Source organism: Gouania willdenowi, chromosome 13, assembly GCF_900634775.1.
Source record: "Gouania willdenowi chromosome 13, fGouWil2.1, whole genome shotgun sequence".
NCBI lineage: Eukaryota > Metazoa > Chordata > Actinopteri > Blenniiformes > Gobiesocidae > Gouania > Gouania willdenowi.
The window spans coordinates 44360145-44378116 of NC_041056.1; the positions used below are offsets into that span (position 1 = coordinate 44360145).

At 37.6% G+C, this 17972-nt stretch overlaps 2 protein-coding genes across 2 annotated transcripts in view; one reads left to right on the top strand and one right to left on the bottom strand.

Annotated features, from left to right (window-relative positions):
• The window catches only part of LOC114474724 (alpha-2-macroglobulin), a 62111-nt gene extending 55717 nt beyond the window's left edge, over window positions 1–6394 (top strand). The window contains exons 35-36 of the mRNA XM_028465204.1: window positions 2073–2114; window positions 5486–6394. Coding sequence (XP_028321005.1) covers window positions 2073–2114; window positions 5486–5508 — 65 coding nt within the window. The 3' untranslated portion in view covers window positions 5509–6394. The remainder of the gene's footprint in view (window positions 1–2072; window positions 2115–5485) is intronic.
• The window catches only part of phldb1b (pleckstrin homology-like domain, family B, member 1b), an 87574-nt gene continuing 75992 nt past the window's right edge, over window positions 6391–17972 (bottom strand). The window contains exons 18-19 of the mRNA XM_028463833.1: window positions 8196–8281; window positions 6391–7788 (exon numbers count right to left, since the gene is read on the bottom strand). Coding sequence (XP_028319634.1) covers window positions 7648–7788; window positions 8196–8281 — 227 coding nt within the window. The 3' untranslated portion in view covers window positions 6391–7647. The remainder of the gene's footprint in view (window positions 7789–8195; window positions 8282–17972) is intronic.

Here is a 17972-nt window from a genome sequence, read left to right on the forward strand (position 1 = left end):
TGTATAGATGTATAGATGTATAGATAGATAGATAGATGTATAGATGTATAGATAGATAGATGTATAGATAGATAGATGTATAGATAGATAGATAGATAGATGTATATATGTATAGATGTATAGATAGATAGATAGATGTATAGATGTATAGATAGATAGATAGATGTATAGATGTATAGATAGATAGATAGATAGATAGATAGATGTATAGATGTATAGATAGATAGATAAATATATGTATAGATGTATAGATAGATAGATAGATAGATAGATGTATAGATGTATAGATAGATAGATAAATATATGTATAGATAGATAGATGTATAGATGTATAGATAGATAGATGTATAGATAGATAGATAGATGTATATATGTATAGATGTATAGATAGATAGATGTATAGATAGATAGATAGATGTATAGATAGATAGATAGATAGATGTATATATGTATAGATGTATAGATAGATAGATAGATAGATAGATAGATGTATATATGTATAGATGTATAGATAGATAGATGTATAGATAGATAGATAGATAGATAGATAGATAGATAGATGTATAGATGTATAGATGTATAGATAGATAGATGTATAGATAGATAGATGTATAGATGTATAGATAGATAGATGTATAGATAGATAGATAGATAGATAGATAAATATATGTATAGATGTATAGATAGATAGATGTATAGATAGATAGATGTATAGATGTATAGATAGATAGATGTATAGATAGATAGATGTATAGATAGATAGATAGATAGATGTATATATGTATAGATGTATAGATGTATAGATAGATAGATGTATAGATAGATAGATAGATAGATAGATAGATGTATAGATGTATAGATGTATAGATAGATAGATGTATAGATAGATAGATGTATAGATAGATAGATAGATAGATAGATGTATAGATGTATAGATAGATAGATGTATAGATAGATAGATGTATAGATGTATAGATGTATAGATAGATAGATGTATAGATAGATAGATGTATAGATGTATAGATGTATAGATAGATAGATGTATAGATAGATAGATGTATAGATAGATAGATAGATAGATAGATAGATGTATAGATGTATAGATGTATAGATAGATAGATGTATAGATGTATAGATAGATAGATGTATAGATAGATAGATGTATAGATAGATAGATGTATAGATAGATGTATAGATAGATAGATATAGAACAAAAGGAAACCAGAAAATGTTCAGGTTTTTATTGATGACAGTGTTTAAGGCTACATGTACATTGCATTTTACAATTAATATTATTATTGTAAATTTGTACTACCACTGTATTATTGTTATTACTATTTTTATAATTGTCATTATATTCTCATATTATTGCATTATTATTTTTTATTATTAATATTTTATATTATAGTGCCAGTATTTTCATTTCATTATTATTATTATTATTATTATTATTATTATTATTATTATAACCAATACTATTATTATTATTACTATTATATCCCTATCATCATCATCATCATCATCTTTGTAATTATTGTAGCAAAAGAACTGAAATATTCATTATAAAATTACTAATTGTTACTAATTATTATTAATTTCCCTGCCATTGTCTGTGGAAACCTTAAACATGTGAGTAATGTAGTCAGACATAAAGAATAACAACATTAATATTATTAGTTATAATAATGCTGTATTCTCAGTCTATGTTTCTGTGTAACAGGCTGTTGCTATAGAAATTAGAAGGGGTGGAGCTTAAGTATTGAGTGGTAAAACCAGCATTTTAAATATATCCAAACACCTTGTATCATAGCTGCATGTGACGTTTTTAAAAAATTAAACAGTTTGGAAATCGGTTCAAAATTCAACAAATAATTCTACTTAGAGATTGAGAAATATCTGATTCTGTCATAATGTCTATGCTCCGCTGCCTCCGTCACCACTGGTCCAAGATGGCGGTGCTGTTGACGTGTCCCTTCACAATTGATCTGGCATCTACGTATATAATGTCTATGGCTACTACGTGCACGTCCACGTTAACGCTGCTAACGCTGCTCATGCTTCTCTGCTTTCAGGTGATGAGGCGGCCACGGAGTACACGAGCGCCTGTGCACAGAGTACGTGATCTTTGAAGAGCACGTTTAGCATTCAGCGCTAACATTAGTGTGACATATAAGTGTGTGCTTATAAGTGTGTAACCATGAGGAGCAGGTTTAGCATTCAGGCTAACGTTAACGTGACGTATAAGTGTGTAACCATGAGGAGCAGGTTTAGCGTTCAGGCTAACGTTAGCGTGACGTATAAGTGTGTAACCATGAGGAGCAGGTTTAGCGTTCGGGCTAACGTTAACGTGACGTATAAGTGTGTAACCATGAGGAGCAGGTTTAGCGTTCGGGCTAACGTTAGCGTGACGTATAAGTGTGTAACCATGAGGAGCAGGTTTAGCGTTCGGGCTAACGTTAGCGTGACGTATAAGTGTGTAACCATTAGGAGCAGGTTTAGCGTTCGGGCTAACGTTAACGTGACGTATAAGTGTGTAACCATTAGGAGCAGGTTTAGCGTTCGGGCTAACGTTAACGTGACGTATAAGTGTGTAACCATTAGGAGCAGGTTTAGCGTTCGGGCTAACGTTAACGTGACGTATAAGTGTGTAACCATTAGGAGCAGGTTTAGCGTTCGGGCTAACGTTAACGTGACGTATAAGTGTGTAACCATTAGGAGCAGGTTTAGCGTTCGGGCTAACGTTAACGTGACGTATAAGTGTGTAACCATTAGGAGCAGGTTTAGCGTTCGGGCTAACGTTAGCGTGACGTATAAGTGTGTAACCATGAGGAGCAGGTTTAGCGTTCGGGCTAACGTTAACGTGACGTATAAGTGTGTAACCATGAGGAGCAGGTTTAGCGTTCGGGCTAACGTTAGCGTGAAGTATAAGTGTGTAACCATGAGGAGCAGGTTTAGCGTTCGGGCTAACGTTAGCGTGAAGTATAAGTGTGTAACCATGAGGAGCAGGTTTAGCGTTCGGGCTAACGTTAGCGTGAAGTATAAGTGTGTAACCATGAGGAGCAGGTTTAGCGTTCGGGCTAACGTTAGCGTGACGTATAAGTGTGTAACCATTAGGAGCAGGTTTAGCGTTCGGGCTAACGTTAGCGTGACGTATAAGTGTGTAACCATGAGGAGCAGGTTTAGCGTTCGGGCTAACGTTAACGTGACGTATAAGTGTGTAACCATGAGGAGCAGGTTTAGCGTTCGGGCTTACGTTAACGTGACGTATAAGTGTGTAACCATGAGGAGCAGGTTTAGCGTTCGGGCTTACGTTAACGTGACGTATAAGTGTGTAACCATGAGGAGCAGGTTTAGCGTTCGGGCTAACGTTAACGTGACGTATAAGTGTGTAACCATGAGGAGCAGGTTTAGCGTTCGGGCTAACGTTAGCGTGACGTATAAGTGTGTAACCATGAGGAGCAGGTTTAGCGTTCGGGCTAACGTTAGCGTGACGTATAAGTGTGTAACCATGAGGAGCAGGTTTAGCGTTCGGGCTAACGTTAGCGTGACGTATAAGTGTGTAACCATGAGGAGCAGGTTTAGCGTTCGGGCTAACGTTAGCGTGACGTATAAGTGTGTAACCATGAGGAGCAGGTTTAGCGTTCGGGCTAACGTTAGCGTGAAGTATAAGTGTGTAACCATGAGGAGCAGGTTTAGCGTTCGGGCTAACGTTAGCGTGACGTATAAGTGTGTAACCATTAGGAGCAGGTTTAGCGTTCGGGCTAACGTTAGCGTGACGTATAAGTGTGTAACCATGAGGAGCAGGTTTAGCGTTCGGGCTAACGTTAACGTGACGTATAAGTGTGTAACCATGAGGAGCAGGTTTAGCGTTCGGGCTTACGTTAACGTGACGTATAAGTGTGTAACCATGAGGAGCAGGTTTAGCGTTCGGGCTTACGTTAACGTGGACGTATAAGTGTGTAACCATGAGGAGCAGGTTTAGCGTTCGGGCTAACGTTAACGTGACGTATAAGTGTGTAACCATGAGGAGCAGGTTTTAGCGTTCGGGCTAACGTTAGCGTGACGTATAAGTGTGTAACCATGAGGAGCAGGTTTTAGCGTTCGGGCTAACGTTAGCGTGACGTATAAGTGTGTAACCATGAGGAGCAGGTTTAGCGTTCGGGCTAACGTTAGCGTGACGTATAAGTGTGTAACCATGAGGAGCAGGTTTAGCGTTCGGGCTAACGTTAGCGTGACGTATAAGTGTGTAACCATGAGGAGCAGGTTTAGCGTTCGGGCTAACGTTAGCGTGACGTATAAGTGTGTAACCATGAGGAGCAGGTTTAGCGTTCGGGCTAACGTTAGCGTGATGTATAAGTGTGTAACCATTAGGAGCAGGTTTAGCGTTCGGGCTAACGTTAACGTGACGTATAAGTGTGTAACCATTAGGAGCAGGTTTAGCGTTCGGGCTAACGTTAACGTGACGTATAAGTGTGTAACCATTAGGAGCAGGTTTAGCGTTCGGGCTAACGTTAACGTGACGTATAAGTGTGTAACCATTAGGAGCAGGTTTAGCGTTCGGGCTAACGTTAACGTGACGTATAAGTGTGTAACCATTAGGAGCAGGTTTAGCGTTCGGGCTAACGTTAGCGTGACGTATAAGTGTGTAACCATGAGGAGCAGGTTTAGCGTTCGGGCTAACGTTAACGTGACGTATAAGTGTGTAACCATGAGGAGCAGGTTTAGCGTTCGGGCTAACGTTAGCGTGAAGTATAAGTGTGTAACCATGAGGAGCAGGTTTAGCGTTCGGGCTAACGTTAGCGTGACATATAAGTGTGTAACCATTAGGAGCAGGTTTAGCGTTCGGGCTAACGTTAGCGTGACGTATAAGTGTGTAACCATGAGGAGCAGGTTTAGCGTTCGGGCTAACGTTAACGTGACGTATAAGTGTGTAACCATGAGGAGCAGGTTTTGCGTTCGGGCTAACGTTAGCGTGAAGTATAAGTGTGTAACCATGAGGAGCAGGTTTAGCGTTCGGGCTAACGTTAGCGTGACGTATAAGTGTGTAACCATGAGCAGGTTTAGCGTTCGGGCTAATGTTAGCGTGACGTATAAGTGTGTAACCATGAGGAGCAGGTTCACTAATGGAAACAGATGTTCACTCACAGCAAACATCTGGATCAATCATCCTGATCAGACCAGGATCATTCACATTATATTCCACTAATAACAACAGCAGGTGACATTGGACACGCCCACATTTTATAGAAATGAAATAATCAATGGATGTGATCAGTCGGGTCACGTGACCATAATCCAGATGAAACATAGATAAACCAATGTTTAATAAAGATCAATCAGTTACAAACTGATATGAATTAATGAGGGATTTTTAGATTTTTCAAACTGATCCAGAATCAGTTTATTGATCCAGATCATCCATAGTGTGAGGTTATAACATGTTTGTTAATAAATGAAGCTCATTAACCCTCTGTTTGCTCTGTAGGTGATGTCATCAACCAGCTGTAGAGCCACAGGATGTCCTTTCTCGTCCAATCAGATTCTTAGATTTCAGTAGGGTGGGTTCACTGGTTTCTGCTTTTTTCTCTTAACTTGTGACTGGTAAAGTTGGTATAGCCTCAGACTTTAGACCATGTGTGTTAAACTCAAGGCCCGGGGGCGAAATCCGGCCCTTTAAAGCATCCACTTCGGCCCGCAGCATTAAGAAATCATGAATTACAGAATCAATCAGTTGTAAATTAATACACAAAATATTAGCAGGGCTCACATTATCCTGACATCACATGATGGAATTTAATCTTAAATTGTTAAAACAACACGAGGTACGTAATGGCATTACAGGAGGTACTAGAGAGAGAAAATTAACAAAAGAAAGCATTAAAAGGTTTCTGGGTCTATATTGTTTAATAATGATCATTTTAATGATGTTGATTAGAACAAGTGTTGGTCCCTCAGTAGGAAACACAATAAAAATAACTGGTTTTTTTTTTTACTTCAATCTCGACGTTTTGGCCCAAATCCTCTTCTGTACACAATTATTAAATGACTCATTTTCCTATAATGTGAAGATAAACTGCTCCATATTTGACCCTGAACTACAATAAGTTTGACGGCCCAGCTTAGACCCTCACTGTGTGTGTGTGTGTGTGTGTGTGTGTGTGTGTGTGTGTCTCTCAGCACTGACGGATGACGCTGACACATTCTCAGATATTTGATTTGTTTTAATAGTTTTCATAAAGTCTGTAAACTCAGAGTACCAACAACAATCTGGTCCAACAACTCCATAAATCACACAAACATACGGTGTGTGTGAGATGTGTGTGTGTGAGATGTGTGTGTGTGAGATGTGTGTGTGTGAGATGTGTGTGCACACATGGGATTTTTCTTTTCTTTTGTAATGATAAAAACTGTTTTAAATGTAACAATAAAAAATAAAAAGTGAACTTTTTGTCATAAAACAGTGTTTGATTTCATCTCACTAGTAACATCAGTTTATTCCACCACACACACACACACACACACACACACACACACACACGTTCAACAACTACTACAGCAGCATGGTGTGGGCGGGGCCTGCTCGTACTCTGAGCAGCACAACCAATAATCTAAGAACTCAACACGTCACAGCAGCTAACGTGCTAACAGCACAGCCTTTGGTCACAGTGATCAGTTCACTAATCAATAAAATTGATTCCACTCAAATTAACTTGATTTGAACATTTTAACAAAGTGAATAAATTATTAATAGTCAAATACTTTTCCTAACGTATCGCTACCAAGGTCAAACTAAACCAGTATGTTGTTAGCAAAGAAAGCAAACAAGCTAGCTTAGCCAGTGTGATACCATTTTGTACCACTAGAGACACTGTGGCTAACGAATGAAACAATGGTAATTGGATAAAGACGAACTGTTAGCACTTTTAAAAACACAGAGTTCATTTAGAGAAGCTAATGCTAATGCTAACCACTCTTTACATATTGTGAAGCATTTTAAATTCACGTCTTCAGTCGGCTGATGAACCACAAACACAAACCAACTTCAGGAAGTTTATGAACCCAAGAAAACACATTGAGTCCATGGCTAAGCTAAGCTAAGATAAACTATGCTAACGTGACAAAGTAGATCTAGTGAGAGACAATCAATGAAGGCAACACACTCTCAGCCTGTGGGCGGAGCCAGTGACTCACAAACCCTGAAAGATTCAAATGTTTCACTGAACCCAGTAGTGACTCCTTCACAATAAAAGCACGGATCTGTTTTACCTTCTGATGTAAACATTATAAACCCTTTAATATGATTAGCCTTTAGCATCGTAGCACTGTCATGTTACATGTAGTGTTAAAGTGTGTATGGATCAATCAGAGGGAAGTGTGTGTGTGTGTGTGTGTGTGTGTTGATTCTTCTAAATGTCTCAAAGTAACACTTCAAACATTGTGTCATTGGTTTTTTTCTCTACAAGTAAAAAAATAAAAGCAGTAAATTATATAAAAAGTGTGAGATCTCCATTTGGCATCAGACAAAGGCTTTGGTTTATTTACACTTAACGTTTAGATCAACGTTATTTAATGTTTACATTAATGTTAAATAACGTTAATCTAAATGTTATTTAACGTTAACGTCTCCAAACATCAGGAGACAAAGGATCAGTTGAGGAACTGTGTGTATCCTTCGGCTCCCGTGACGATCACGTCCATCCAGATCCTCATGGCCTCAGCAGAGGGCGCCACCACGAAGTACAAACGGTCGTGAGTCTTTATGCAGAAGGTCAGCGAGGGGGTGGGGCTCTGCAGGATGGAGTGGACAGGATGAGCGGATGAGTTTAACCTGGGCCACGCCCACTGCTAACAGAGATGCTAACATCTGTATATTTCTCCCTCCTTGCACGCTCAGATCTGTTTCCCAGCGTTAAGTTCACAAATATGTTTTGTTCTCACAGATTCTCAGTGTCAGACAGTCTCATCACTAAGTTCTTGCAGGTGTTCCTTCCTCTGTGATTAGCCAATAGCAGCATTTCTGATCACTTTTTCCTTTTATTGTTCTATAATAAATCTGTGTGTGATTCAGAACTCTACATCTGTTCACATCAGAGCCTGGAATAAAACCCACTGCACTTCACACGCACAGACACGTCTACAATATGTACAGTGAAGAGGGGGGGCACAGTAAAGGGTGTGAGTAACTGTGTGTGTACCTTGGTGGCGCTTCGTAGATGGTCGTAGTAAACCTCTTCTATGGCCTGGAAGTAGATTACCCCCTTCAGTTTGGTCTCATGTTTGTCTGCAACAGTGATATAAATATAACCTTTATTATTCCCACAAAAGGGACATTTGTAGAGTTTCAGCAGGAAATAAATAAGTCAGTGAAATATATATATATATAATTATTATTATTAGTATTATTATATAATCTAAACACAGAGAAAAGACATGTGGTAAGAAAGGACATTACACAATAAACCTCCTGCTCTGTCTCTAACTAGTGTCTCCACATGTGGACACATCTGAGATTAGAACCGATCACGTCTGCGATTAGAACCAATCACATTTTAGATTAGAACCAATCACATTTTAGATTAGAACCAATCACATTTTAGATAAGAACCAATCACATTTTAGATTAGAGCCAATTACACCTGACATTAGAACCAATCACATTTTAGATTAGAACCAATCATAGTTGAGATTAGAACCAATCACAAATGAAATTAGAACCAGAGATGAGATTAGAACCTATCAGAGTTGAAATTAGAACCTATCAGAGCTGAGATTAGAACCAATCAGAGATGAGATTAGAACCAATCACATCTGACATTAGAACCAATCACATCTTAGATTAGAACCAATCACACCTGACATTAGAACCAATCACATTTTAGATTAGAATTAATCATAGTTGAGATTAGAACCAATCACAAATGAGATTAAAACCAATCACAGATGAGATTAGAACCAATCTCATCTGTGATTAGAACCAATCAGAGATGAGATTAGAACCAATCAGAGATGAGATTAGAACCAATCAGAGTTGAGATTAGAACCAATCAGAGTTGAGATTAGAACGAATCAGAGATGAGATTAGAACCAATCAGAGATGAGATTAGAACCAATCACACCTGACATTAGAACCAATCACACCTGACATTAGAACCAATCACACCTGCCATTAGAACCAATCAGAGATTAGATTAGAACCAATCACAGATGAGATTAGAACCAATCACACCTGAAATTAAAACCAATCACATCTGAGATTAGAACCAATCACACCTGAAATTAGAACCAATCAGAGATGAGATTAGAACCAATCACATTTTACATTAGAACCAATCACATTTTGGATTAGAACCAATCACATTTTAGATTAGAACCAATCACATTTTAGATTAGAACCAATCACATTTTAGATAAGAACCAATCACATTTTAGATTAGAGCCAATTACACCTGACATTAGAACCAATCACATTTTAGATTAGAACCAATCATAGTTGAGATTAGAACCAATCACAAATGAAATTAGAACCAGAGATGAGATTAGAACCTATCAGAGTTGAAATTAGAACCTATCAGAGCTGAGATTAGAACCAATCAGAGATGAGATTAGAACCAATCACATCTGACATTAGAACCAATCACATCTTAGATTAGAACCAATCACACCTGACATTAGAACCAATCACATTTTAGATTAGAATTAATCATAGTTGAGATTAGAACCAATCACAAATGAGATTAAAACCAATCACAGATGAGATTAGAACCAATCTCATCTGTGATTAGAACCAATCAGAGATGAGATTAGAACCAATCAGAGATGAGATTAGAACCAATCAGAGTTGAGATTAGAACCAATCAGAGTTGAGATTAGAACGAATCAGAGATGAGATTAGAACCAATCAGAGATGAGATTAGAACCAATCACACCTGACATTAGAACCAATCACACCTGACATTAGAACCAATCACACCTGCCATTAGAACCAATCAGAGATTAGATTAGAACCAATCACAGATGAGATTAGAACCAATCACACCTGAAATTAAAACCAATCACATCTGAGATTAGAACCAATCACACCTGAAATTAGAACCAATCAGAGATGAGATTAGAACCAATCACATTTTACATTAGAACCAATCACATTTTGGATTAGAACCAATCAAATGAGATTAGAACCAATCACACCTGAGATTAGAACCTATCACAGATGAGATTAGAACCAATCAGAGATGAGATAAAAACCAATCACATCTGACATTAGAACCAATCACAAATGAGATTAGAACCAATCAGAGATGAGATTAAAACCAATCACATCTGACATTAGAACCAATCAGAGATGAGATTAGAACCAATCACATCTGACATTAGAACCAATCAGAACTGAGATTAGAACCAATCAGAACTGAGATTAGTACCAATCAGAACTGAGATTAGTACCAATCAGAACTGAGATTAGAACCAATCAGAACTGTGATTAGAACCAATCAGAGCTGAGATTAGAACCAATCACACATGACATTAGAACCAATCACATCTGACATTAGAACCAATCAGAGATGAGATTAGAACCAATCACAGATGAGATTAGAACCAATCACACCTGAAATTAGAACCAATCAGAGATGAGATTAGAACCAATCACATTTTACATTAGAACCAATCACATTTTGGATTAGAACCAATCAAATGAGATTAGAACCAATCACACCTGAGATTAGAACCTATCACAGATGAGATTAGAACCAATCAGAGATGAGATAAAAACCAATCACATCTGACATTAGAACCAATCACAGATGAGATTAGAACCAATCAGAGATGAGATTAGAACCAATCACATCTGACATTAGAACCAATCAGAGATGAGATTAGAACCAATCACATCTGACATTAGAACCAATCAGAACTGAGATTAGAACCAATCAGAACTGAGATTAGTACCAATCAGAACTGAGATTAGTACCAATCAGAACTGAGATTAGAACCAATCAGAACTGTGATTAGAACCAATCAGAGCTGAGATTAGAACCAATCACACATGACATTAGAACCAATCACATCTGACATTAGAACCAATCAGAGATGAGATTAGAACCAATCACAGATGAGATTAGAACCAATCACAGATGAGAATAGAACCAATCACAAATGAGATTAGAACCAATCACAAATGAGATTAGAACCAATCACATCTGAGATTAGAACCAATCACATCTGAGATTAGAACCAATCACATCTGAAATTAGAACCAATCACACCTGAAATTAGAACCAATCGCACCTGAAATTAGAACCAATCACATTTTAGATTAGAACCAATCAGATGAGATTAGAACCAATCACACCTGAGATTAGAACCAATCAGAGCTGAGATTAGAACCAATCAGAGCTGAGATTAGAACCAATCAGAGCTGAGATTAGAACCAATCACAGATGAGATTAGAACCAATTACAGATGAAATTAGAACCAATCAGAGCTGAGATTAGAACCAATCACAGATTAGATTAGAACCAATCACAGATGAGATTAGAACCAATCAGAGTTGATATTAGAACCAGAGTTGAGATTAGAACCCATCACAGATGAGATTAGAACCAATCACAGATGAGATTAGAACCAATCACAGATGAGATTAGAACCAATCAGAGTTGATATTAGAACCAGAGTTGAGATTAGAACCCATCACAGATGAGATTAGAACCAATCAGAGATGAGATTAGAACCAATCAGAGATGAGATTAGAACAAATCAGAGATGAGCTTAGAACCAATCAGAGTTGAGCTTAGAACCAATCAGAGTTGAGCTTAGAACCAATCAGAGTTGAGCTTAGAACCAATCAGAGTTGAGATTAGAACCAATCAGAGATGAGATTAGAACCAATCAGAGATGAGATTAGAACCAATCAGAGATGAGATTAGAACCAATCACATCTGACATTAGAACCAATCACACCTGACATTAGAACCAATCACACCTGACATTAGAACCAATCACATTTTAGATTAGAATTAATCATAGTTGAGATTAGAACCAATCACAAATGAGATTAGAACCAATCACATCTGTGATAAGAACCAATCAGAGATGAGATTAGAACCAATCAGAGATGAGATTAGAACCAATCAGAGACGAGATTAGAACCAATCAGAGTTGAGATTAGAACCAATCAGAGTTGAGATTAGAACCAATCAGAGATGAACTTAGAACCAATCAAAGTTGAGTTTAGAACCAATCAGAGATGAGATTAGAACCAATCAGAGATGAGATTAGAACCAATCAAAGTTGAGTTTAGAACCAATCAGAGATGAGATTAGAACCAATCAGAGATGAGATTAGAAGCAATCAGAGATGAGATTAGAACCAATCACACCTGACATTAGAACCAATCACACCTGACATTAGGACCAATCACTTTTTAGATTAGAATTAATCATAGTTGAGATTAGAACCAATCACATCTGTGATTAGAACCAATCAGAGATGAGATTAGAACCAATCAAAGATGAGATTAGAACCAATCAGAGATGAGATTAGAACCAATCAGAGATGAGATTAGAACCAATCAGAGATTAGTTTAGAACCAATCAGAGTTGAGTTTAGAACCAATCAGAGTTGAGATTAGAACCAATCAGAGTTGAGATTAGAACCAATCACATCTGACATTAGAACCAATCACACCTGACATTAGAACCAATCACACCTGACATTAGAACCAATCACACCTGACATTAGAACCAATCACACCTGAAATTAGAAACAATCAGAGATGAGATTAGAACCAATCACATTTTAGATTACAACCAATCAGATGAGATTAGAACCAATCACACCTGAGATTAGAACCTATCACAAATGAGATTAGAACCAATCAGAGATGAGATAAAAACCAATCACATCTGACATTAGAACCAATCAGAGATGAGATTAGAACCAATCAGAGATGAGATTAGAACCAATCACATCTGACATTAGAACCAATCAGAGATAAGATTAGAACCAATCACATCTGACATTAGAACCAATCAGAATTGAGATTAGAACCAATCAGAACTGAGATTAGTACCAATCAGAACTGAGATTAGAACCAATCAGAACTGAGATTAGAACCAACCACAGATGAGATTAGAACCAATCAGAGCTGAGATTAGAACCAATCAGAGCTGAGATTAGAACCAATCACACATGACATTAGAACCAATCACAGATGAGATTAGAACCAATCAGAGCTGAGATTAGAACCAATCAGAGCTGAGATTAGAACCAATCAGAGCTGAGATTAAAACCAATCAGAGCTGAAATTAGAACCCATCAGAGTTGAGATTAGAACCCATCAAAAATGAGATCAGAACCCATCACATCTGACATTAGAACCAATCACATCTGACATTAGAACGAATCACATCTGACATTAGAACCAATCACACATGACATTAGAACCAATCACACCTGACATTAGAACCAATCACAGATGAGATTAGAACCAATCAGAGCTGAGATTAGAACCAATCAGAGTTGAGATTAGAACCAATCAGAGTTGAGATTAGAACCAATCACATCTGACATTAGAACCAATCACACCTGACATTAGAACCAATCACACCTGACATTAGAACCAATCACACCTGACATTAGAACCAATCAGAGATGAGATTAGAACCAATCAGAGATGAGATTAGAACCAATCACAGATGAGATTAGAACCAATCACACCTGAAATTAGAACCAATCACATCTGAGATTAGAACCAATCACACCTGAAATTAGAAACAATCAGAGATGAGATTAGAACCAATCACATTTTAGATTAGAACCAATCAGATGAGATTAGAACCAATCACACCTGAGATTAGAACCTATCACAAATGAGATTAGAACCAATCAGAGATGAGATAAAAACCAATCACATCTGACATTAGAACCAATCAGAGATGAGATTAGAACCAATCAGAGATGAGATTAGAACCAATCACATCTGACATTAGAACCAATCACATCTGACATTAGAACCAATCAGAGATAAGATTAGAACCAATCACATCTGACATTAGAACCAATCAGAATTGAGATTAGAACCAATCAGAACTGAGATTAGTACCAATCAGAACTGAGATTAGAACCAATCAGAACTGCGATTAGAACCAACCACAGATGAGATTAGAACCAATCAGAGCTGAGATTAGAACCAATCACACATGACATTAGAACCAATCACACCTGACATTAGAACCAATCACAGATGAGATTAGAACCAATCAGAGCTGAGATTAGAACCAATCAGAGCTGAGATTAGAACCAATCAGAGCTGAGATTAAAACCAATCAGAGCTGAGATTAAAACCAATCAGAGCTGAAATTAGAACACATCAGAGTTGAGATTAGAACCCATCAAAAATGAGATCAGAACCCATCACATCTGACATTAGAACCAATCACATCTGACATTAGAACGAATCACATCTGACATTAGAACCAATCAGAGATGAGATTAGAACCAATCAGAGATTAGAACCAATCAGAACTGCGATTAGAACCAACCACAGATGAGATTAGAACCAATCACACATGACATTAGAACCAATCACACCTGACATTAAAACCAATCACAGATGAGATTAGAACCAATCAGAGCTGAGATTAGAACCAATCAGAGCTGAGATTAGAACCCATCAGAGTTGAGATTAGAACCCATCAAAAATGAGATCAGAACCCATCACATCTGACATTAGAACCAATCACATCTGACATTAGAACCAATCACATCTGACATTAGAACCAATCACATCTGAGATTAGAACCAATCACATCTGAGATTAGAACCAATCACATCTGAGATTAGAACCAATCACATCTGAGATTAGAACCAATCACATCTGAAATTAGAACCAATCACACCTGAAATTAGAACCAATCACATTTTAGATTAGAACCAATCAGATGAGATTAGAACCAATCACACCTGAGATTAGAACCTATCAGAGCTGAGATTAGAACTAATCAGAGCTGAGATTAGAACCAATCACAGATGAGATTAGAACCAATCACAGATGAGATTAGAACCAATCACAGATGAAATTAGAACCAATCAGAGCTGAGATTACAACCAATCACAGATTAGATTAGAACCAATCACAGATGAGATTAGAACCAATCACAGATGAGATTAGAACCAATCAGAGTTGAGATTAGAACCCATCAAAAATGAGATTAGAACCCATCACAGATGAGATTAGAACCAATCACATCTGAGATTAGAACCAATCACAACTGACATTAGAACCAATCACATCTGACATTAGAACCAATCAGAGATGAGATTAGAACCAATCACAGATGAGATTAGAACCAATCACATCTGAGATTAGAACCAATCACATCTGAAATTAGAACCAATCACATCTGAAATTAGAACCAATCACACCTGAAATTAGAACCAATCACATTTTAGATTAGAACCAATCAGATGAGATTAGAACCAATCACACCTGAGATTAGAACCAATCACACCTGAGATTAGAACCAATCACAGATGAGATTAGAACCAATCACATCTGAAATTAGAACCAATCACACCTGAAATTAGAACCAATCACACCTGAAATTAGAACCAATCACATTTTAGATTAGAACCAATCAGATGAGATTAGAACCAATCACACCTGAGATTAGAACCAATCACAGATGAGATTAGAACCAATCACAGATTAGATTAGAACCAATCACAGATTAGATTAGAACCAATCACAGATTAGATTAGAACCAATCACAGATGAGATTAGAACCAATCACATCTGAGATTAGAACCAATCACACCTGAGATTAGAACCAATCACACCTGAAATTAGAACCAATCACATTTTAGATTAGAACCAATCAGATGAGATTAGAACCAATCACACCTGAGATTAGAACCTATCAGAGCTGAGATTAGAACTAATCAGAGCTGAGATTAGAACCAATCACAGATGAGATTAGAACCAATCACAGATGAGATTAGAACCAATCACAGATGAAATTAGAACCAATCACAGATGAAATTAGAACCAATCAGAGCTGAGATTAGAACCAATCACAGATTAGATTAGAACCAATCACAGATGAGATTAGAACCAATCAGAGTTGATATTAGAACCAGAGTTGAGATTAGAACCCATCACAGATGAGATTAGAACCAATCACAGATGAGATTAGAACCAATCAGAGTTGATATTAGAACCAGAGTTGAGATTAGAACCCATCACAGATGAGATTAGAACCAATCACAGATGAGATTAGAACCAATCAGAGATGAGATTAGAACCAATCAGAGATGAGATTAGAACCAATCAAAACTGAGATTAGAACCAATCACAGATGAGATTAGAACCAATCACAGATGAGATTAGAACCAATCAGAGATGAGATAAAAACCAATCACATCTGACATTAGAACCAATCACATCTGACATTAGAACCAATCAGAGATGAGATTAGAACCAATCACATCTGACATTAGAACCAATCAGAGATGAGATTAGAACCAATCACATCTGACATTAGAACCAATCAGAGATGAGATTAGAACCAATCAGAACTGAGATTAGAACCAATCAGAACTGAGATTAGAACCAATCAGAACTGCGATTAGAACCAACCACAGATGAGATTAGAACCAATCAGAGCTGAGATTAGAACCAATCACACATGACATTAGAACCAATCACACCTGACATTAGAACCAATCACACCTGACATTAGAACCAATCACAGATGAGATTAGAACCAATCAGAGCTGAGATTAGAACCAATCAGAGCTGAGATTAGAACCAATCAGAGTTGAGATTAGAACCCATCAGAGTTGAGATTAGAACCCATCAAAAATGAGATTAGAACCCATCACAGATGAGATTAGAACCAATCACATCTGAGATTAGAACCAATCACAACTGACATTAGAACCAATCACATCTGACATTAGAACCAATCAGAGATGAGATTAGAACCAATCACAGATGAGATTAGAACCAATCACATCTGAGATTAGAACCAATCACATCTGAGATTAGAACCAATCACATCTGAAATTAGAACCAATCACACCTGAAATTAGAACCAATCAGAGGTGAGATTAGAACCAATCACATTTGAGATTAGAACCAATCAGAGCTGAGATTAGAACCAATCACAGATGAGATTAGAACCAATTACAGATGAAATTAGAACCAATCAGAGCTGAGATTAGAACCCATCACAGATGAGATTAGAACCAATCACAGATGAGATTAGAACCAATCACAGATGAGATTAGAACCAATCAGAGCTGAGATTAGAACCAATCAGAGCTGAGATTAGAACCAATCACAGATAAGAGGAGGTAATAGAAAAGGAAAAACCCAGCACAGCTCTCCTTGTGTTTCTCTTACTGTGCTGTGGTACATGGTTGCACTTTGTTTCATCAGCCTGTGTAGAAGTAGAGACAGGAAGTGTTTCCCTCAGGCTCCAACCATCCATCCCCCATCCATCCCCCATCCATCCCCCATCCATCCCCCATCCATAAACATGCTGCACTTCATTTCTAGGAACAACACTTTTCCTTTAATGCGATGCTATTATCTGCTAATGATCTGTTTAGCATTCAAATAGCCTAGCGTTAGCTCACGTGTGTGTGTGTGTGTGTGTGTGTGTGTGTGTGTGTGTGTGTGTGTGTGTGTGTGTGTTGCTCCTCTCTAACAGTGTGACCTCTGTTAGTCACTCAAGGTCAGGAGACGAGCAGCGCACGTCAATCAGGATTAAAGAGAGACACAGTGTGCATGTGAACAAGCTCCACACTCACACGCACACACACACACAGTGTTACACACACAGTGTTACACATACAGTGTTACACATACAGTGTTACACACACAGTGTTACACACACAGTGGGGCGAAAAGCATTTAGTCAGCCACCAATTGTGCAGATACTCAAACTTAAAAAGATGAGAAACACCTG